A 24,073-nucleotide genomic window follows, 5' to 3' on the forward strand; every position below is an offset into this window, starting at 1 on the left:
CATTGGCTTGATTGTGGAACTGGCAAACGTCATATTTGATTCATTTAAAAAATGCAGTACTCTCGGATAAATTGACATTCCAGATAACTTGACATTTGTCATTTAAATTATTTCATAAAAGAAAGAAATTATTTCATAAAAGAAAGAAATTATTTCATAAAAGAAATAAATTATTTCATAAAAGAAATAAATTATTTTATAAAAGAAATACTAGGTTCCTATTAGTAACCTAGTATTCCTTTTATTACTGTATAATGCAATCCTAGTATTTGTAATCCTAGTAACTACTAATTCATTGTGCAATTTATATAAACGTTTGTAATAAATAAGAGAAAATTATATTTTTATTTATTTAGAAGCGACAGGTTAGTTTCAAAGGAGGACGGGTAAAATTTTTGAAATTTTTCGAGCCCTGAAATAAACTGAAAAAATGCTAGATCTAGGAGTTGCAAAATAAAAATGATGTAAATAGGAGTCTGAATCTATATGTATATGAAGATAAAGTAACCTAAAAAGTAAAAAAGCTTAGTTTCACATTTAGGCAGTCACAAATTCATATAATACATATTAAAACTTACTTTTTAATCGATTGAGGTTCTCATACACTTGACAGCTCTATTGCCTTTCTCACAAGTTTTAGACAGTGGGAAACTAGCGTGCTGTCTAACCAAATTATGTTGATATGGCAGGTTAGATTTTGACTCGAACTGTGAAGTCTCATTTTGACTAGACATTTTCAATATGACTGTTTCACCATTTTGACAGGGAGTCTCGGAAAAACATAGTTTACAGTTACAATTAAGTACACCCGATGAATTTAGGGGCGTGGATTTCTGGCATGCAGATTGTCTGTGTTCTCTGTCTATTTCTGAGTCTGAATGTAGTCTGGTTTCACAGCAGTTTGACAAATTACCACAATAACAGCAAGAATCATCAGAGTAGCAAGAGGAAGGTCGTTTTTTACCACCTCCACCAACTTGTCCACTGTCGTCTGTGTCACTCGGAGAATCAGTAACACTGCAATCTGTAGCCCAGGAAGGCATATCGTCATGTGCTTGGTAGCTCTCCAAAGACAAATCACAAGTGCTATTTCTGTCACCAACACTGAAGAAACCAGATTCTCCAGAGGAGCGTCTGAGTTTGGCACACAGAGATGGAGTTTTTGTTCGGAAAGTCACACCGATTGAAGATTCGCAAGGGGTCTGACTGGTACCGAAATGGATTTTATGTAGCTCTTGCAGCTGATCACAGGAATCATCCAACTTGCAACCACTCATTTGTTCTTGGACGGAATTGTAACCTGAAAAAGATTCTTCAGGCTCAAAAGGTGAGAGTGAAGAAGGTGACGAAAACAATCCGGGAGAAACTGATCTGGGTGAGTCCATTTCTTCAGATGGAATATTTGTAAATAGTTTCAACTTTAAAGGTTTTCGATCAAAAACAGGTGATGTTGGCAATGATTTTGATATCTGTTTGGTGATTTGTTCATTCAAAGAGGAAGGAAGTACTTTTTTAATAGATTTAAATTTAGATACTTTGGAAGAATCAGATTGGGCGGTAAAACTGATTGAATGACTTAGGTCAGAATCGTCCAGAGACTGTTCTAGGAACTTTTTTCCTTTCCAAAATCTAGGTAATGAAGCGAAAGGATTTTGAGAGCTATTGTTAGGTTTGTAATGGGGGTCTTGCATTGACATGGCTTCTCCTACATGTTTTGGAGTAACAGGTGGTTGTTCAATAATAGGACTGTGAACTTTTAAAGGAGTCGCTGGATTTTTTGGCTGACTTGTATTCTGGAAGTTAAGTTTACTCCATCCATGAGCAACTAGAATATAAAAAACATTTTACTAAGCATTAAAAATTATTTTAAGCAGTTTCAGAAATTTTTATTTTAAATACATTAAGTTTTCGATATTTAAATTTAATAAAATACAAAATTAATCTGCAAATAAAATTAGAAAAATACAACAGAAGTTTGATATAACAAGTGTACAGCTTACTAGGAGAAGTCCATTGTCACAAGTTTCCAAGTAACCGCTAAGTACAAACACAAAAAGTTTATATTTATAACAAGTTAAAAATTTTCAGACAAACTAGTGCATTAATTCTTTTTTTAATTTTTTTTATTTATAGAGGGAAATGCTTTTTTGTTTTTGGTAGAGGTATCAAGTTGATTTGTGAGTTAAGTGATAAGCCAGACACATATTACACGAAAAGGGTCAAAATAGGTATTTTAAAAATCTGTTATTAATACAACAAAGTGGAAAACTAACATCATTACACTGTATTTCACTCTCACAATCTTAGCCCTTTAAGTTTATAAAGCAGTTAATTACAAAACAAAACTTATTTTCAAGAATTCTGCCACCTTTAGTTGATCGTGTATCTACTTTGCCTTCATATTTCTCAACTTGATAACTTACTATTGAAATCATCGACCAGTGTTTTAAATGACGTCAAAACCTCATACCATTACACTCAAGGTTTTTTTTTTGTTGCTATAGATATAAATTACTTATATAGTCCATACATATTTAACAGTATAGGTGAACAATATTAATAAGGCTGTGATTTCATAACAACATTTCTCTAAGTTTCTCATTATTGAAGCTTCACTTGGGACGACTATTTACTTTAACACTAAAAAAACTAGTCATTTTGACTAACGTGGAATTCATTTGATTTAAAACTTTAGAAGTTTGACTTTTCCTAAGTCTCACAAATGGATCTATCCATTTTGAGCAATTGTTAGCAATATTTACGTGGATATCATTTTGATAGTAACTGATAAGTCAGGCTTTTCTTGGTATGATTAATACATCTTAAGCTGCATCTGGTATTCTTATAAATAATCAGATGCACATATCACGTAAGGTTCCGCATATTTTGCAGCTACCTGCAAAAAAACATCTTGAATGCTTGCCAGCCAAAAGGCACCTTTTCTTTACTATTCTTTGTTTGCACTATTTTTGAGTATTAAAAATTATCCTTCAATTGACAAAAAAGTACCTACTTCAATTTCACTCCAAGTAAGTTCCATACCTGGATGTGCAAGTTTTATAACCTGCAAATCATGTTGCATTGACTCTCTAAAAAAATTGCTGTCTATGCAACATGACTGTAAAAAAAAATCCAGGGGTATGAAAAATTTAGAACGTTTTTTAATCTTTACGATAATTTTGGTTTTGATATTTAACCTGTCAAACAAAGTCATACAAAGACAAATTGAAGTTATCCAACATAAAATGGATTGTTGTTACAACAAGGTGATTTGATTTCTGTGACAGTATTCAGCAGACTACAACTTAAAGCAAAAATGTAGCATTTATGTTCTAAAAAAATGACTTATTTTGATACTGTGTGATATGAATCTGAAATGAAATAAATCGAAGGAAAAGAAATAGGAAACTATGGTTTAGTTAAAAAAAAAAAAGATATTTAAAAAGGGTAAAGAAAGACTTTCCCAGAGAAAAACAAAAATCTTACGAAAACTAGCTTGATTAATTTCTGATACAGTAAGAAAAATAGCTCACGGTAATACAAATATCCTAAAAAGTAGTGTCACGTTTAATAAACTGTTGAAGATTTAAACGTCCTAGTTTGAGTTTATTGAACAAAAATATTGGTTTTTTTAACATCGAAGTCTCATTTTTTAAAGTTTAGTTGAAAGAAACCCTGTTATTTACAGCTCATAGTCAATATGCTGGAATAAAATAAATATGGAGTGAGGGGGGGGGCAGAGAAACAACTACTAAATATAATTACCTAAAGCATAAGCTTTATCTAGAAAAAAGGAAATAAATTTTACTAATACATTACTAAACAACTGAATACTAAATTTTGTAATAATTTATAAGTAAAAATCATATTAACTCGAAGTTTAATAGCAGCCATAGATTTGGAAAAAAAGAATAAATCATAATTTGTTATATTTTTTAATTACATTTTCAACACTTTTACTAATTCCATTGCTACGCAGTTGTAAGACATAAAATGTAAATTCAATTTACCTTATAATTAATCTCATAATTCTCAAACTTTATGCTGAATATCAGCAATTACTTTTACATTCACCAGTAAATATTCTCTAACTTATAAAATACATCATGGGTTGAAAAGCATTACAAAAACTGCCACTAGGTTTTGTAAATACAATAAAAACTTTTCTATTAACTTTAAAAGGCTAACAATAAAATGCTAAAAAGATTTAAAAAATCTATGCTAATTTTAAAAAGCAAAATTACTAAGGTAATTTGTAACTTTAAAAGTTACTGAACAATATAAGTATTTAAAAATATTAACAGAAAATAAAAATATGTGAGACAAAACAGAACAGAAGGAAAAACAGCAAAAAATAGCAATATTTGCAATATATAAACACTGATACACTTTACATTTAAATTCAACCAATTCATAAACTGCCAAAAATATATATATTAAATTTTAAAGAAAGTAATTTGAGAAATATTACACAAATGCGCCAATTTACAAAAAAAATTTTATTCAAGTACAGGGTGCGTAGCCAGATTTTTCAAGAAAAAAAAAAGCAATTTTTAAGTACTTTTTAAGCACTCAAAAAATATTTTTAATCACCTTCCAAAAAATATAGTTAGGATTTGTGCAGTAATATTTTTTTCTATCGTTTAAAATTTTTAATTTATAAACATAAAGTCAATAAAATTTAAAAACATTTTCAAAAACTTTACATAATCATGATAAAATAACTAATTTCTGATAAATATTGCAGACAAAATTGTGAAAATCATGCATTTTTTTGTAATTTTTAAAGACAATCAACACGGCAAAGAAAAAAAAATCTCTTTTTAAAAAGATAGAAAATTAAGCACTTTTTACATACCCCAAATAAAAAAAGCATCTTTAAGTGCTTTTAAAAAACGTAAATCAAAAATAAGCACCTTTAAGCAGTTTTTAAAAACGTATATAGACATAAACGAGTATGGGTTCGAGTACCCTGAAACGAGTGGGTTCGAGTGCCTCGAAGTATTTAAAAATCCAACAACCTTTATCCATGTTAGTGATAATAATTCGATATACCACTCACTCAAAAAATTAAATGTAACAAAAATGACGCATAATAATAATTTCAAAAATTACTTCCTTTAACCATCATAAATATTAAAAGAAAACATCTTCAACTATGAATACATTTGAATTATTAACTTACAGATGGCTCTAACACTGTCAATGTTATCGCCATCATCCCAGCAGGATGTGTAGACAACAGGAGGATAAAATAATTGTGAACCTCCATGCATTGAGCTTATCACATTTAACATTTTCTCCAACTGATGCACAATTTCCTTGAAACTTGGACGGCTGTCTGGAGAAATCTAAAATGCAACAATAAGTATTTTACTTATTTTTCAAACAAAATATGTAGGAAGTATATTAAAACAAACCAGAATTATGAGAAAGTGCATTCCAATTTTTTAATGTGTTATTTTGACATTAATGATTATGTTTACTCCTAAACAAAAGCATAGTAAAGATGTGGTAATGAAGCTGCAGAATTTTCATCATATATGATGAAACTTATTCGGGTAATGTGCCCATTTATTAATCCTTACTTTTATTTCCAGGATACAAGGACCAGAAGGTTTACCACCTCAATGATCCTCACTTCACGATGAAAGGGTAAAGGGCCACTTTGTCCTCAGGCACCCTGGCCAACCACTACAACTGAGACTAGAAAAGAAATGAGGTTTTTCCCTTCTCCTCAATTGCACAAGACTTTTTGCATTCTAACAAATTTCATTCAATGTGAATGAGAAAAAAAATCTGATATTATTATGACTTAGAAAAATAGATGCAAAATAGTTCTGATCTCCTGGCTAAGATTCTCACTTGTACTAAATTTTAATGAGTGAGAAAGTTGTTATTCAAATATCCTGATTTCATGAATCTGAATAAGTAGTTGATTCCAATAACCAATAACTCTTAAAAAAACATCAAAGGGCTGTATGCATAAATAAACTATAATGTTCTAGCAATGCAATTTTATAAAAATCAAATCAAATTAAGAGCAAAGCAAGCTTCTCTGTAAACCATTACACAACAAAAATTTTCTTTTAAAACAGGTCTTAAAAAATGTAAGTTGTAACTGAAATAAAAGCGTACAACAGAAGAGGACATATGCTTTAAATTAATCAAAATTACATTTTAAACAATCTCAGTCACATATGGTATAATTAATATCATGAATCATTAACTGCTAAATTAACTAAGCAACTAATAACAGTTTGAAATGGTATAAAAATTTATATAATCTTGGTCAGGTTAGTTTCGATTTTTAGTCCTTTTAAAATTGCTTTATATCAAAACTTAATAATAAAAAAAAGTCAATTATCAGTTCATTAGAACTAAACTTTATTTGGTATTCAACAGCATATTCAGAATCCATACCAGAAAAATCAGAAAATGACTGAATTAAACTAGAAAGAAGATCAAAAATTCTCAAGAGTCTAGACTGCTTCATAAGTAATGTAAAAAAATAAAGAATTTATAATATCTTTGTCGCATATCAGCAAATAAATAAATAAAAATATATATCAAAAAATAGAAATGAATTTTTTTCCTGTTGCATGAAAAAACATGAACTTTTACTGTTGATTCTTAGTAAATATATTTTAAAAATGTATATTAAAGATGCATATATAAGCTGGACACTTACTCTACAAGAAGTGAAAGCCAATTCTAAAAATTGAGGTGGGCAATCTGGGCACATTTCACTAAAAGCCACATAGTCTACACCAAAATTCTGTAAAAATTTCAAATATATGAACAGTCAATAACAAATAAAAGAAAATTTGTAATGAAACATTATAAATAAAAGTTTTTGCAATGAATAACAAGAAAATAAGTACAAATTCTTAAAAGGTAGAAAAAAATTACGAATTATTTTTTTGTCATTTGTTTAATTTATTAGATTGCCTTAGAAAAAAAAATTCAAAATTATTATAGATTATATTCTATAAGGATGCGACTAATAATAGATAAGTTTGTTGCAATACAAATTTTGACAAATTATTAATGTTACTTCTAAAGTCTAAACATTTCTAACAGATACGACTTACTACACAAAAATTGTTCAATACTTTTCGTTTTTAATTCTCTACTTATATTTCAGCAGCAATTAGAGCTTTATTAAAGTTTCAAGCCAGGGTTTAAGCTGAGTCTAAAAATTCATTAGTAAAAAAGCTAAAATCTGAAAAAAAGTTTTAGCAAAATGCTAAAATGCCATTAGGCTTATAAAATTACTTTATATCAAACAAGTACTGTAAGTTATCTGACAAAGAATAGCTTAATGTACAAGAATATCAAAAAGAATACCTATAACAAAAAAAAAAAAACATTTATTATTTATCAAAACATTTTGGTTTATAATTAACAATCTTCCTTTCTTTCATGTTTGCCCATTTTACAAATGCTTCTTGAAAGTTAAATGCACTTTCAGGGCCCTCAATATTAATCATTAACAAATTGTTTACATGGTTGATTAACAACCTGTTTCGAATATTAGTTTTAATCAAATTAAGGCAGCTAAAACCCCTTTCACAGTCAACAGTGTGCATTGGTATTGTTGCACAATACTCTATAACAGAAGTTGTTAATGGGTACTGTTCAGACACATCATTGGTTTATAAAAATAAAAGTAATTCATTAAATGACATGTTTTTACATCGTTGCATTAAGATGTGTTTAAATAATCCCCATTCACAGAGTAACTGTAAACTGAAAATCTTTTCTGGGTGATTCCGAAAACAAATTGAAAATGCAACGGATTTCCTTTACACCATAATGCTGTAATTCTTCCGAACTATGGGGCATCCTGCTAGGTATAAATATATTGAACATTTCGATTTTATCCAAGTCTCCCAATCTATCAGTAATATTTTCAATGATACAGTTTAAAAAATTGTGCATCAAATTACGGAATCTTTCCCTCTGTTTCAGTCCATCTAAAATTATATGACCCTGAAACTCAAATTTTTCACTTTCCTTCTTAGGCACATCATCTAAAAAACTCATATAATGAGTGCCGGTGCCATTTTTTATTTCTTCTAAACTTGAAATACAAGCCTTCACACTTGATTGAACATATTCAAAATTTAAATGATTTTTGAAATATGAGGCTTAATTTATTAATGTTGAATATGATATCATTCATGATGGCAGTGGTTGCTAAAAACAAAAAAGTAGTTATATTTTTTAACAACCCTTGAGCAACAGGACTTTGTCTTCCATTAAAACACTAACAAGAGCTCGCCAGTTGCAATCCAGAGCTGTAACTGAATTCCCCAAAGACAACCACCGAGTTGTTGATAACTTTATGAATTTCCTTGATTTTTGTTCAAGGATATCTTGAACATTCTTCAATCGCCTGGTATTTGCAGGGGAGCATTCAAAATAAGAGTGAATTCTTTTTATTATGTCCTGAAACTTTACCAGGTAAGCATTCTCAGACGCTGCTTGGCTCACGGCTAATGCTAGCCTATGTGTCACACAATGTACTGAAATTAAATGCGGATTTTGGTTTTTGAACAGAGCAGCAACCTCCGCTCTCGGTGAAACTCATATATTCCAGCCATTTTTGTTGATCGCTATGCTCTTCATCTCGTTTGATCACGTTTTTTTCGTGAACGCTAGCGTCATGGTTCTTCTTGCGAAAGATATTTAGATTTTTTCTCCTTGTTTGATCAAGTTTTTTTCATGGATGTTAGCGTCATGGTTTTTCGAGGAAGCTTTTTTTTTAAATGGAATTTAGTAAAATCCTTTAGGGGTCTTTTCGCATTTTGCGAAAAAAGCTACCGTAGCGGAAACCCTGTTTCAAGCTTTGTAATAAATGCATAACTGATAAAATATTTAGGAGAGAATATCAATAGCAAAATGAGGAAAAAATTGTGTAATGAAAATACATAAAATAAACTTTCTTCAAAAACTTTAGTGACACAAGGAGTAAAACAGGATATTATTGCAATGAACAATAAAATTTCTAAAAAATTTTTTGCTGAAAACATATGAAAATGCTTGTAAATAAATAGTTGATGAATGATGAAACATTAACAAGATTACAATACTGCATAAAATTAAACAATTTTTTCAGCTCTTTTACGCTTCTGATTTATAATTTGTGCCATTTTGGATCTCTCTGAGCATAGATTGCATAACTTTTATATTAGTGTTTCTGTGAAATTTTCAAACTTTTTTTTTTGTTGCACACTTAGATCCCTTTTCTTGTAAAACACACGTGTAACCCAAATAATAGACAATGCATGATTTTGATAATTTGCTTTAAGCAAACTGTCAAAATCATGTAAACAAAGTAAAAGCAGTAAACAAAGTTAAAAGCCTAATCATCCATCCAACTAAATAACGATCAAAACAAATACAGTTCTTTAGAAAAGATTAATTGTCCACCAAAAATAGGAGGTTGACGACAGAACTGATAAAAATAGTCTAATCTCAGGACTGTTGAGTTTTACATAAAGAAAAATATTTTATCATTTTTCATTGAACTCTCTCTAGTACTAGAATTCAAATTCTTTTAAATGTGATTGCATAAGTAAAAAGTACAAAAATATGCCCATAATTTAGAAAATGTCCAAGACTTAACTTTGTAGGCACTCACAAATTTTTAAAATATCCATTTTTAGTTTTAAAATTGAGCCTTATTTTATGTGCAGTTAAAGACTGATTAAAAATGTTTAAAATACCTTGCAATAATGAAACAAATGTAACTCTTACGATTATGATTAACTTAAATATTTTTTTAAAAAATTCATTCTCCGCAAACTGTAGAAATAAAATAGAATAGCAATAGCTTAAATTGTACTTATTCTAAATATGCCTAAGTTCACAAATTTTCAGGTTTTAGGTTCAATAATGCTAAAATTAACTTGCTCATATGAAAAAAATATTTATTCATGTTTTACTTACTTATTCGTGCTTACAGTTTGTTATACTAACCATTGTTTAAGATTTTTTTTAAAAAACTTTTTGTGCTTTTGACAGTGAACATTTATTTTAGGAAATGAATAGTTATTTAGGAAATCTATAAAACATTTGAAATTTTTTTTAAACGTTTAATGTACTTTAATTTCCACGAAGAAATAGAAATACAAAGAAAATAGATTTCTTTCCGATGAAATAACATAGTTTCTTTAGTGTTCCATAAGTACACAGTTGCATTTAAATGCATGGTCAAAGTTTTAAAAAAGTTATTGTTCTTAATGGCTATTTTAAATGTTAAGCTTTACATATAAGGGCTAGATTAAAGAAGAAAAAATTGCAGCAATGAAGCATACAAATTAATTATTATGAGCGCTTAACCACTGGAGCATTTCGCTGGATCTGTTGAAAGACCTGCAAAGATTTGTAACAATATGATACAAAAACATACGTGCATTTGAACCTTGTTTCTTTACTAAATTAACATTAAAAGTGGTAGGCAGGAATCAATACTTTTTTATATTACACTGCTTCATTTAAAAAGCAGCTCACTGCACTACAAAAAAAGTAGCAACTAATTTTAGTTTAACACTTCTAATTAGTTTTGCTACTTACAACATGCTATATCTGACCACTGGTTTAAGGTATATATGTTTGTTAAAGTGGAAAAAACTAAGGTTCTGCTCTTCTCGCTTTGCCTATTAACTCATAGCAAAAGAATAATAAAAGTTTTTCCTATTTTCAAGCCTTTTTTGCATTAATCCTATTAAATATTACACAAATTGCCACAAGAATCATGGTAATAAGTAATGGGATTATATAACAAATATTATCTCATAAGTAATTTTTCAGCATTAAAACGTGACTATTTCATGAATGACAAATATAACAAAGAAAAAAGTACTTTTACACAAATACAATTCAGCAGTAAATACAAGACATAAGATACAATTGATAACAAATTAAAATATTTTTTAAATACTGCTTTATGGGTGAAAAAAAGCATCAAATATAAGGCTACATAATAATTTACAACAAGTTTTAAAACATAATTCATATACCATATCATTAATAGATCTTCAGAAAGTGAATGATCTGAAAAATGTTTGATTTATCTTGGAAAAATGGAATTATCTTTGGAATCTTACAAAGTTTAAATTAAGTAACATTAAAGTATTGCATAAAGATACAATGAATATAAATAAAATTTAAAAAAACTGAGCATAAAAACTCAAATTGACAAAAACTTACAACTTATAAAAACAAAACAAAAAAACTAATAAAGGAATTAATTTACTAAGAAGCAACTTTGAAAAATCTAAATTGCTTGCACCTGACTTTAATCTTTATCAATCTATGAAATTAAAATTGTATTTCAATAGTTTTAACACATTTTGAAAGTTAAATGATTGAAAAATTTCAGCAATAGGGTTATTTTTCAACATGCTCAGAAATATATAAATTAAAAATGAAATATCAGATAAATTTAAAAAGAAAAAGAGCAGAATATCCAGGCTCATGGCTGAATATTATGGTTGGCTATTTTAAACATTTGGTCAAAAATGAAATACAATTAAAACTTTTCCTTTTTGCTTTTAATTTCTTTTGCTTTACATGCAAACATGAAAAATAAATTAATTTATATCATAGTAGATTATTTAAGAAGGTAAAAAGTTATAAAATATTACCTCTGTTCTAGGCAAAATATCAGGATCAGCTTCAATTCTGGCAATAATTTCACACATGATAATACCAAAGGAAAATACATCAGCCTAAAATAAAATGTCTTTTAAAATCCAATTTATATTTGTATTTATTAAGCAAAAAGCAAAGATAGTCCATAGTTATCTTTTATGTTGGAAAGAAATTTGAAAAAAAAAATTAAAAATAAATTTACATCATTTTTAAGCAACTACTGATGAAACAAAATTATCTTAGAATATTTAACAAAATTATGATATTTTTATAAGTTAAATCAAAAATGAAATTTTGTAATTAGATAATTTTGTTACCATTTTTCAAAAGAAGTTTCAATTTTATTTAATAGCAAAACAGCAATCCAGTATTAATAGTTCTCAATCAGTTTATTCTCACAATAATATGGACTACACTTCATTTTTATTTATTTACACACTACACTTTATTGCTATTCACTGGCAAACCACCAGGTCATCTATCTTTCAATGGCTTTGATAGAAAAAGACAATCCTCTTATATCTATAGGGTTTACACCAGTATGGAGACAGTTGTTACCAAATGTTCTACAAATATTGCTAAAATCATATGCATGGGCGAAATATTTGTCACCTTGAAATATGTTCGCAATTTGCAGAATAGTAACGAAAAATAGTTTTTGCATTGACTATTTTATATTTATATATACATTGAGTATTTTATATACTATGTATTTTTAAACTAATTGCACTATTTATAAATTATAAACTAATTTCATAGTTGTACATGTAATATAGAATTTAAAATGTGTGGTATTCAAATAGAATAATGGAAAGTGTCTGGTAGAAAAATTTATAAATTTAAATGATGAAATTTCAAATTTACATGCTATGCTGTGCTTTGCATTCATGTACTGACAATATAATTATTAATCAAGAAAATATTTTTTGTTCTTTTAGAATTGACTTTAAATAATAATTTTACAATTTAATTATTTAAAACTTTCTAGCTTCAGATTGATGGGTACCAGCTGGTCTGGGAATTAAAGGCAGCCTGCGCACAATGCTAACCACATTTCGACAATCATGCTATTGGTCACAAAATTGTGGACCTTTAACCTCTATATGACTCCCCTGGCTCACAATGGGCTTTTATGGCAATGCTTTACTTTTTTAAATTTAAAACTTTATAATTTTAAATATAGTATTTTTTTAGGTCTTACTAACAAAATACTATATTTAAAATTATTATCTCTGTCTTTCTCTTTTACTTATTTATTTGGTCTCATTTTAATGTCTATGTTGAATTTATTTTTAGCTTTATTACACATAATATTAATAAATACTTACCTTCAATCAGTGTGAGTCAATGAGCCAAAAGAGTTTTAGGGTGTTAAAGATGGTAATAATTAATTTTTGATGTGTACCATAACATGATTTATGTAACTGTACAGTTAGATTTTTTTTCTCAAGTTTGTTCATCATATAAAGTTTTTAAAAAACTACAAGAATACCTAGGTAGTCCTAGTGTTCATTAAATTTTCATTGCTGGTGTGTGAACACTAAGTATTTGGTACCCTTCTCTCTTAACTACCATACCAGACCACATCAATACACCTTTCAGTCAGAACAGTTTTAACATGCACCTTGTTGCATATACAATCAAATTGTTAAACTTCCCACCAACATAGAGCTGCCAGCGGAACTCTAACTGTGCCAACAAAACACTTGGCTGTCTTAACCTTTTGTGTCTATTTTTTTTTTCATTTCATTTTTTTTCCTTCGAACTTTCGAAGTGAAGGCACTGAGAAGCATTTAAAATAGAACTTGGTAAAAAGGCTCATCAATAAATTTTATTTCTTTATGTAATAGAGTTGAAGAGCTTGGGATAATATAATAAGTCAAATTAGAATTTTTGCAAAAAAGGAAGACAAGTGATTTCTAAATAGACAATAAGATATTTTTGCGAATTGTGATATTATTTAAAAGAACTTTCTGAAATTCTGGAAACAATACTAAGGAACAGTTACAAAAAAAAAAAAAAAAAAAAAAAAAAAAAAAAAAAAAAAANAAAAAAAAAAATAGAAAAAGTGTGACTTTTCACTATACTATCTCAAATTCTTTAATTGTTTATGCTCATGCCATGGTTTTTGAAAAGAAAAAAAACTGTATAAAATAAATTACACTTTTTTAGCTCTCTCATTTGAATATTTAAACTTTTCTTTGACACTTGAACTTATGATTCAGTAACTGATAAGGATTAAACAACTTAAGAACTAAGCATCATAAAATGTTATAATTAATCAAAGTTCAAGAACAAATACACTATTTTCTTTAATTGTTATTTACATTGACCTTTAAAAATCCTGGGAAAATATAAAAACAAAATAACACATGAACCCTTTTTGAATATATTTGACTTATAACATTACTATAATACACTATAGGATATCAAGTAATCAGGTTTTTACAATGATCAAAGTAACATGGTTAGCCCTTTAAATAGAATAGGCAACAAGGATTTATTTTGTTATAGAAAAGCATACAATACATGTTATTGCATTACAATGTTTAATGTTTATAGTAATAAAGAGTTCCAAAAATGAACTGATATATAAATTTTTAAGACTTTTTTTTTTCACTTAAATGTTGGTAATTCATTAGAAAGCAAAGACGTTCCCAGATTGTTTGTGAGTAGATCAATTAGACACCCGAAATCTTAAAATATAATCATAATCAATTTAATGAGAAATACATTGAAGACTGGCATCAAAATTCTATGGTATTTTATTCAATTTGATTTTACTAAAATATTTTATTAAATGGAATACTGATATTTAAATTATACTTATTACATTAATTTCTTGGATAATCAAATTTTCTTTAATAATAACTGATACGTTGAAATACTTTTTTTCTTCTGAATGAAACTGAGACACCTTATTACTTATAGAACTTTATACCCGAACTACCTGGAGTAATGGGGTACCTACCAAAATACCTTAAGGGCCAACCTGGTTCCTGCCATCATTTTAGGTATAAGGTTCTATAAATATATTCCTATAAGGCTAACACATGAATGGCACTATAACACATGAATAAATAGGCACTTAAATTTAATCAAATTATGAAAAGTCAGAATTACTCTATTTTTTTCAGTAACTTTTTTGAATTACAAATCAATAAAAAACGAGAGGGGCTAAAATCACTCAAATCGTCTTTATTGTTAATACAAGAATACCCCTGAAATTTATGAAGGAATGTAAACGAATAGGACAAAAAGTGTCATTGTGACACTATGGAAACTGAAATAGAGCTAACTTCATTAAAAAATATTTACCTTTTCATTGTACCACTTTCCTTTTAAACACTCAGGTGCCATCCAATAAGGTGAACCAACAATTGGTAAACGTTGACTACGATCCCTAAAATAGACAAATAATGTAAGAAGTATCTTAAAATTTTAGAAAAAACAATTAAGCCAAAAAATTATAAAAAGCATTCAACTTAATAATTTCGCAGAATAATAAAGACAAAAAAGTTTAGAAAACAAGCATGTTTAATTTACACTTTATAAAAAAGACATTAAAGGATATTTTCATGTTTATTAAAAAATATATATACATATTAAGCCTATATTGAATAAGTCAAGTGTTTTTAAAACTACTATATATTTTTGAGACAAGCTAATTTTGAATACAATTACACAAATTCAACAAAAAAAATCTAAATTTAAAAAAGAGAAAAATAAGATCTTTTTTCTTTATAGACACTTTGCGGTTATGCTGCAACAGTTACTGCACACTCAAGTCAAAATAGAAGTTTGTGTCACAAATGTTCAAACCTTTTAACTACAGAATTTTCATAGTTACAGAAAATATTTTTAATGGTAGCAAATGTAAAGTATTAATATTTTAATAAACTAAATTTAAAATAAAATTGTTCACCACTACATATAAATGACTTAAATTGATGTATCAAAAGTTTGATACATAAATGCTCATAAGTTCTGATTGACATTTAATAAAAATTCTATTTGTTTTAAAATTTCTGCGTTAGTTTACTGCCTCTAGGATAAATATTGTATTCATGATCACCAAGCACACTACAAGATAAAAGAGGCCTTCTAAAATGAAAGAAAGCTATCCTTCCTTCATCTATTCAAATTTTAAAATTACAAAAGCATTTTTTATCAGGGGAGCGAAGTAAATTGATATATAACAGAAAATCAAACAATTTAAATTTAATACTTCATATGAACACTAATTTTGACAATGCAATAGCCATTGTTAATATGACATTTAATGTTATTGATAATAAGAGTTAAGTTCAAACATAAACAAAAAATCTGTTATGAAAGTGAAAAATAATCATACAATTATATCATAATTTTTGTACACCAATCTATACAATTCTTACATAGACAAGTAAAAAAAAAAAAATCGTATGGAGAAAAATTTTATTTTAGATATTAGGAAGTCTTAAGAGTTTCTGAAATCCAAAAGAAATATTTAGATTTAATAAAAAATAAAAAAGGGGGAACGAAGTACAGAAGAAAAAAAATACTTATAAACTAATATTTTGTGTTTTTTGGTCATATAAACCAATTATTTTAACATAGCATGCATTAAGAATAAACTGGGACTGCATAGAAATTACGGAAAAGTGATAAGACGGATAAATATGATGTATATAAAATGTATTTTACTGCAATAAAAATCAAAATTATTGCAATCTGCTGGCACTTTCATCAGTGGAATCTATGAATCAAAAGGTGTTAACATCCTATATAAGAAGCCAGAAATTCCTTTTGAATTTAAAAATTGACATTTATCCATTAGATGGGTACCTTCACCAAAATGGTTACCAAGTCTTTTAGTATCAAGAAGGACAGTAACAACTAAACTGAATTATCTTAAGCCATTTAAAAAAAAAATTTTTAACAGTTTGTCTTTTGAAAGTTTTAGAAAACTGCTTAAATTAAGATGGACTAACCAAACTAGCAATTGTATAAAAGGTGGAGGCAAGACTTCAATTTTTGCAAAAGAATAATCTATTGCTGAAGTCTTAGTGAAGTTTGGCTATTTCGTTTCTCACCCAGACAACAGATTAATACAGAAAATATATTAAAATAATGTTCTAAATATTAAAATATTTACAGACTCGTGGGCAGTTACTGTTTACCTTGAATCTGGTATTTTCTCTGCTAAGCCAAAATCACCAACAACTGCGGTCATCTCATCTTCATTCATCTTGATGAGGACATTCTGTGAACAAAGCAACACTATTTACAAATCATACACAATAATAATAAATATTAAAACTTTCAAATTTTCTTTACAAATGAAATGTATATTAAAATTAAAATAATTAAATTTTTATGTCAAATATATTGAAAATGCACGTCAAATTGGAGCATTATAGTAACTTATGAAGATAAAAGATATCAAATGTTTAAAGCAAAAAAAACTTTCATTTGAAAGGATTAAAGTTGCATGCATAATGATATGTCAAACTAAAGCCATAATTTGCAATGAGAGAAACATAGAGATATGCTAGAGACTATAGATTTTGGGATAATATGAAAAGATTTAATTCTTTTTAATTGTTTATATGTCATTACTTTTTTCCATACTTATTAACAGAAGAACAAAGAGGACTTCTGTATAATTCTTTAACTTTCAGATAAAGAGAACTTTAGTGAAAGAAAAATTTAGCCTTAGTCTAAAACCTTCTAACTAAACTGAGCAAATTTGTGCTGGGCACAGTTTAAGCTCAATTCATCTTAAACTCTTTGATGCAGGTGGGACGCCAGTGTCCCTTTCATATATAAACATTGACCCTCTAATTACTAATATATTTTGGTATTTTTCAATTAAGGAAAACAGTAATAGTTACCAAAACAAATTGTTAGAAGNTTGTATGGGAGTAAACAAATACTTGTGTACGAAAAGCTAATTTTACAGATATATGTATAATTTGGTATAATTCTTTAACTTTCAGATAAAGAGAACTTTAGTGAAAGAAAAATTTAGCCTTAGTCTAAAACCTTTTAACTAAACTGACCAAATTTGTGCTGGGCACAGTTTAAGCTCAATTCATCTTAAACTCTTTGATGCCGGTGGGACGCCAGTGTCCCTTTCATATATATATACATTGACCCTCTAATTACAAATATATTTTGGTATTTTTCAATTATGGAAAACAGTAATAGTTACCAAAACAAATTGTTAGAAGATTATCATAATTATATTTACACTAAAATATAAAATCCAAAAAAAGTAGTTTGAATTTCTTTTTAATCATATTAAAATTGATCAATAATTGATTTTTGTAAATTAAAGAAATTTCAATAATAAATAACTTCCTCCTAAATATAAATAACTGCAATTAAGTGCAAATTTGAAAAATTATTGTTTGGAAGTGAGCAGTGTTTCGAAGATTTAATCTTTAACACATAAAAAGGCACATTTCATAACCATAAATTATTAAAACGCTAAATATAATAATTTTAAATAACAGGTATTAAAAATTCACATCTACTAAAAAAATATTGTTTAAGCATTTTAGGTTTAATTAATTTTTTAAAAAAAACCATAAAGTGAAAAAAAAAAAAAAAACATTGTGTCCCAAAGCATGGTTCAAATTTAAACTAAAAAACTATTTTAGATAAATGTAGAAAAATTCTTATGTTTAAATTTATAACAGTAAAAAAAAATATATGATTACGATTTAATAATTTTACATCCAACATGTTCTCATTACCAGTAGGTAAAATTATAGGAAGAAAAAAAAAACTTTAATTCTTATCCTTACAATACATATTCAGTTTTCCATAATTATGACTATTTTTAGATGTAAAAATAATTTTAATGGCTGGTAATTTCGTGACAACGTACACTGTAAAATACAAGCATACAAAATAAAAATCAAACAAATTTGATGCCAACAACACAATAATAAACACAGAATGGAAAGAAAAGAAAGATGAAGTCAAATCATAACAGATGTTTCATACCTTTGAAGTAAGATCTCTGTGAAAAACACCACGTGAATGCAAGTAACACATGCCACGAGCTATATCTAATGACAATTTAATTCTTGTCTCCCATGACAACTCAATATGCTTGTTCTGTAAAAGTTGTTCCAAGCTTCCACCATTAATGTACTAGAAAAAATTAACAATATGAATCATCAGAAATTTTGGTTATGAAATCAATTATGTATAGATATATATGTATATTATATACAACAATCATATACTAATTTAGTGCAAATAAGAACACAAACGTCAACTGTTACAACATTATCAAAATTCTTACACACATTATAAATAATTGTTTTATTAAATATCATATTTGGATAATAAATTGCAAATCAAAAAAAAAGCATATTTTAAAAAAGGAAATCTAAAAAAGAGTCCATAACAAAAGAAAAAACTTTTTATCAACAATTCTCAAATTTCACTTTAAAACACATTTAATATTGTATCAAGTTTTTTTTTGGGATTTATTTTGTGTAAAATTTTGATTACAAAAAATCAGCACAAATCTAAGATTTCAACAAAAACGACATTTAAAAAGTTTAATATAACTGCTGTACACAAATTTATATGTGTAAAAAATTTTCATATGTGAAAATACTTAAAGTATACTGATATAAAAAGTAATACATATTAAGCAATAGCTGAATAATCTATAATTGATAAGACGTGCACATCAATAAAAATATGCAAGATAATATTTTCTCTTTACCTTAAAAATTTTTTCAATAAAAGATGCAATAAAAATGAGTATTTTATGTATTTAAATTAGTTTATTACGTTGCTTATATGGAACATTAAAATTTTAACAAGTCAACTTTAAGTATATTTTATACTTTATAAAATAAAAAATAAAACTTTTATAGAGTAACTTATCTTTTTGAAAAATTTGTCCCATGTCTAGTGAGAAAGAAAGTTATCTTAGTCATAAAAATATTTTAAGACTTGTTTTTTTCCAGATAAGTTGTTCTTTTGCATAAACCAAAAACTAAAACGGTTTTCTTCAAAAAGAAAAAAAAAATTTCAAAAGCTTTGTTACCTTGGAAGCATTGAGATAAAGTAATATATATAAAAGCTTTATTATCAGTCCTTATCAATCTAAGATTAAAATGTTTTCTGAAGCTTTTAAAATGTAAGAGATGTAAAAGGGGAAAAAAATAAGAGTCGCTCTTTAAAACGATTGTCATAAGCTAAGAAAAATAATATTAATATTATAAGAATAATAATATAATTATAAGAAAAATATGAGAAATAAGAAGAGAATATAAGAAATAAGAATATAATTATAAGAAAAATAATAAATTTTCAGTTTTGCAAATAATTCTGAATCAGCCCATTGAATTATTATTAATTGAAATTAACTAATTAATTGTGAAACGCAATTTCTTATTTTCAGTAAAAATAAGTTATTTTTCGATAAGTTAGAAATATATTTTTTCATTATTCAAATTTTATTTGAATTTCCAAATGCATCGGATATATTATACACTTTTATTTATTGCTTTCAAATAGGTTTAAACATTTTTTCACTTGCAACTTTGCAGCACAGCAAGACTTTTTTGAAGGTTGTATTGCCACTTGAAGTAATGCTTTTTAGAGAATAAGGTAATTTTTATAGCTGTTGGGACCTTTTATAGTCATTCTCGAATGGTTAAGTTTTGCTTATTATCTTTGGCCATCGCCCTCGATGCTTCTTATAAAAATGGCGCAAATCGTCACTATGAAGAAAATCCACAATATCGTAAAAATAAAAAGCACGTTTTTGATCTAATTTTTTTAACATTTATAAATTTACACCAACACTGCACTGTTCATAGAAATTATAAAAAAAAAAAAACAAGAATTATCAATTGATATTAATGATTTTCATATAGGTTTGAAAATCTCTGATTGGCAATTTTTCATACAAGTTACAGAATTTTTAAATATTTAATCTATTTTCTTCTGTCCTACCCTCTAAAACAACTACAGATTTCCCGTTGTTTAAGAAAATATGTTTCTTCATAATGATAATAAAAGTAATGTAATAATATTTTAATAAATCAAAATTAAAAAGAATTTTGTCTATCACTACGCAAGAACAATTTAAACAGACATAAAAAGCCCAAAATTTCTGCCTTAGTTCACTACCACTCGAAGAAATTTCGCAGGAGCCTTAAATGTTGATGGGTATGGTTCTAAACAGGGTGCGTAGCCAAATCATTCAACGAAAAATAAGCAACTTTTAAGTAATTTTTAAGCACTACGTACATTAACAAAACGCAAAATAATTTTCAGACTTTATATGATCATGATAAAATAACTCATTTTCGACAAAGAACTCTTTTTTTTTTATTATATTAGCCACCATAAAAAGATCAAGAGATTTTTCGGTTCGATTTCAGAGGGTGGAAATATTTTGCAAAATGCAGCAGAGTTGCACATGAGAGTGCAAGGATCTCACCGAACCAAGCTCAGTAGGTACACATGCGAGCTCGTAAGTATTACATCAAACATGTAAAATGATTGGCGCTTTCATACGCTATGGACCGACGGTACACCGAAATGGATTGTGGTAGAATGTGAAAAAGTTGAAAACGATTGTGAAGATTGTAAAAACGTTGAATAAACAATGTAAAAACCACGCTTTTACATAATACGTGGCGAAAATCAACAAGTTAAAGAAGAAAAAATCTCATTTCGGAAAAGGGAAAAATAAGCACTTTTTAAAAACACTCAATGAAAAAGCAGGGCTTTTAAAAAACAAAAATCGAAAAAAGCACCTTACAGCACTTTATAAAAACGCAACGCACCATGTATGATATAGATGGCATGGATTAAAAATATAACTTTGCATCAAATATAAGGCACTTAAATTGCGAATTTATTTAGGGTGAAAGAGCTTCAAAAAACACCCCAGAAGAAAAAGTTTTTGTCATAAAAGCAGACAAATTGAAATCTAAAGCCATATCAGATTCTGGGTGATGTTATTCAGAAATTTCACATGAAGTGCCAAAAATTGACAGGCGCAAACGACATCTCTATCAAAATATCCATTCTTTCTCCCCACCTGCTGGAGAGAAAGCCACCCATGCGAGAGATTGTTGGGTGGGCGGATGACAGAATGGAACAATCATTCCCCTCCTGAACATCATCCAACTATTGAAAACAGAGAGGATGTGAGTCATTTAAACAAAGTCCCATCCCTGTGTTGGGACATCTGCGAGTCCTGCGTGATTGAGATCTTTCCATCACTACTCTCGCTTTTTCAGCTGATCCACGAATTGAAAAGCTATACAAATTATGAAACATCAAATAAAAATGTGTGGTGAGCAAAATAAAAAACGGACCACCCTGAATAATAACTTTTGATCTAATGATCGGATCTTCCGTTCCAGAACTCAATCTTAAAGATGACCTCAAATATGCTAATTAGTGCAGACGATAATTTTTAAGTTACGAAATTTGACAAAAACGCACTCTAAATAAACATATTCTTTCGAAGGATTTGAATTTCGGACCCCCAAAATATAGGGGATAGCCGCAATCTGGTAAAAATGGTCTCCATAGTTTGATCAGGAGAGCGGTATGAAGTTTGGACCCCTTGATGTTAATTTCATTTTTTGCATATTCCGCCAATCTTCAGAACTTTTTCAGCGAATTGAAAAATGTTTGCACAAAATTATAAAATTCATTTACCCAACGAAAATATTCCATGAAAAATATAACTTAGTAAATATTTATTATTTTTATTATTTCATTTAATAGGATAGAAAAAATTTTGAATTGAAAGATGGATAATTTTTTGCATCATTTTAACGAATACTATAATTTTGCATTAGAGCGAAATAGGTCATATTGTTTAAGAAATTGAATTTTTAAAAAACCGAATTTTAAAATAAATGAACACTTAACAGAAAATCTTGTTCCATCATAGCTTCATGAATTTTCCATTGTATTATTTAGTCTCAAAGCTGAAATTTCTTATTAATGATTTGTATAATGTATAATAAGAATGAAATTAATAAAATGAACATTAAGTTAATAATTCTTAAAATCATTCTTAACCTTATTTTAGTCAAATTCATACCATACAATTCATACAATTATCAATATATAAAATTTTTAAAAAAAAATCTTTCGCAAGAAAAAAAAAAGGAAAATTGAAAGAAAAAAATTACAGATTCGAAAGTGACTAGATTTGAACATTTATTACGCTACATTTTTGAGAGAAGTTGCTTAAACTATTTTTTCTCAATCAGTATAATAAATTTCTCAATCTATTTCATTTGTTCGAAAGTAGAAACAATTAAAAACTGAATTTAAAAAAAAAAAAAAAAAAAACTGAGAGTTTTTCATTAAGAAAATAACACTTTTAAAAAATTTTTTTACTTGAAAGAATTATTCCCGATTTTCTTTTACCATACTTTTGAAATAGATCATAAGTTAACGTAACGAATAAAAAAATCTTCAAAAATAATAGCCGAAATTATTGTTACAGGAAAAATATAAAAGTACAAGTAGCAACAAATTGAAGGAATGATTCGTTAGCATCGCTCCTAGAACTTCCTAAAAAAAAAATTTAAAACATTCATAGACATCACGTTAAATAAGGATCAACTACCGGCATGTGTATTGGCGAAATAAACAAATAAAAGATTCATTTAACAAACAAAAAGAGAAAAAAAAAAAAGAAGAAAAGATCTTACTACTCACCTCTGTCAGAGCATGAAGTTGGCCTTCGTGTACGCATACTCCCATGAACCTAGAGAGAAAGCAAATAAATAAATGAAAAGAATAAACAAAAACGTAAATGGGCGTTTTCACTTTCGCGTTTGATGTGAACGCCGGACCTGAAATATGCGGCCGGGAAACCAATTCATTTAAATTGAGTGAATGATATCTAACAACGCCTTTTAAGAGAGTGAAAGAAATGATTTTTTTTTCAACCTCAAAATTTTGTTTTTCGTGATATAACAGAACATAGTGTTATGAATTAAATTTTTAAATTGCACTTTTAATAGAATTTCCGTTTTATTATATTTGGATGGTGGTCCATTTAAGCTGATTTCATTGATTTATAGTGAGAATTAAAAATAAAAAAAAAATCTTTAACGGGAAGATCGCTCGAAAGGTTTCAAATCTAATCCGAAATATAATAAATAACTATAATATACAGAGTGTTCCGTAACAACCACTCATATGTTGTTTCTTTTAATACGAGGGTTGTAAATTAAATAGTGGCAACTTAACCTTCAAACTCATAAAAGGGCGCGCATGCGTAAATAGGGTATGGGTGCGGTGAGGTGGCGCTGTTGTCGATGTGTAGAGTGCAAAAAACAGTCGATTTGCTTAGAAGGGTAGTTGTTGCGTGGCGTTAAAGTGAGGAGTTTCGTTTCCCTGATGGATC

The 24,073-nt window shown here is 27.8% G+C and overlaps 1 protein-coding gene across 1 annotated transcript in view; it reads right to left on the reverse strand.

Moving 5' to 3' along the window:
* LOC107438318 (uncharacterized) overlaps positions 1 to 24,073 on the reverse strand; it is a 120,228-nt gene that overhangs the window by 4,840 nt on the left and 91,315 nt on the right. Inside the window, exons 4-11 of the mRNA XM_071184923.1 lie at positions 23,380 to 23,428; positions 18,661 to 18,810; positions 16,827 to 16,909; positions 14,983 to 15,067; positions 11,658 to 11,741; positions 6,692 to 6,778; positions 5,186 to 5,351; positions 579 to 1,825 (exon numbers count right to left, since the gene is read on the reverse strand). Of these exons, the coding sequence (XP_071041024.1) occupies positions 582 to 1,825; positions 5,186 to 5,351; positions 6,692 to 6,778; positions 11,658 to 11,741; positions 14,983 to 15,067; positions 16,827 to 16,909; positions 18,661 to 18,810; positions 23,380 to 23,428 (1,948 nt within the window). The 3' untranslated portion in view covers positions 579 to 581. The remainder of the gene's footprint in view (positions 1 to 578; positions 1,826 to 5,185; positions 5,352 to 6,691; positions 6,779 to 11,657; positions 11,742 to 14,982; positions 15,068 to 16,826; positions 16,910 to 18,660; positions 18,811 to 23,379; positions 23,429 to 24,073) is intronic.

This window comes from Parasteatoda tepidariorum, chromosome 9, assembly GCF_043381705.1.
Source record: "Parasteatoda tepidariorum isolate YZ-2023 chromosome 9, CAS_Ptep_4.0, whole genome shotgun sequence".
NCBI classification, from domain to species: Eukaryota; Metazoa; Arthropoda; class Arachnida; order Araneae; family Theridiidae; genus Parasteatoda; species Parasteatoda tepidariorum.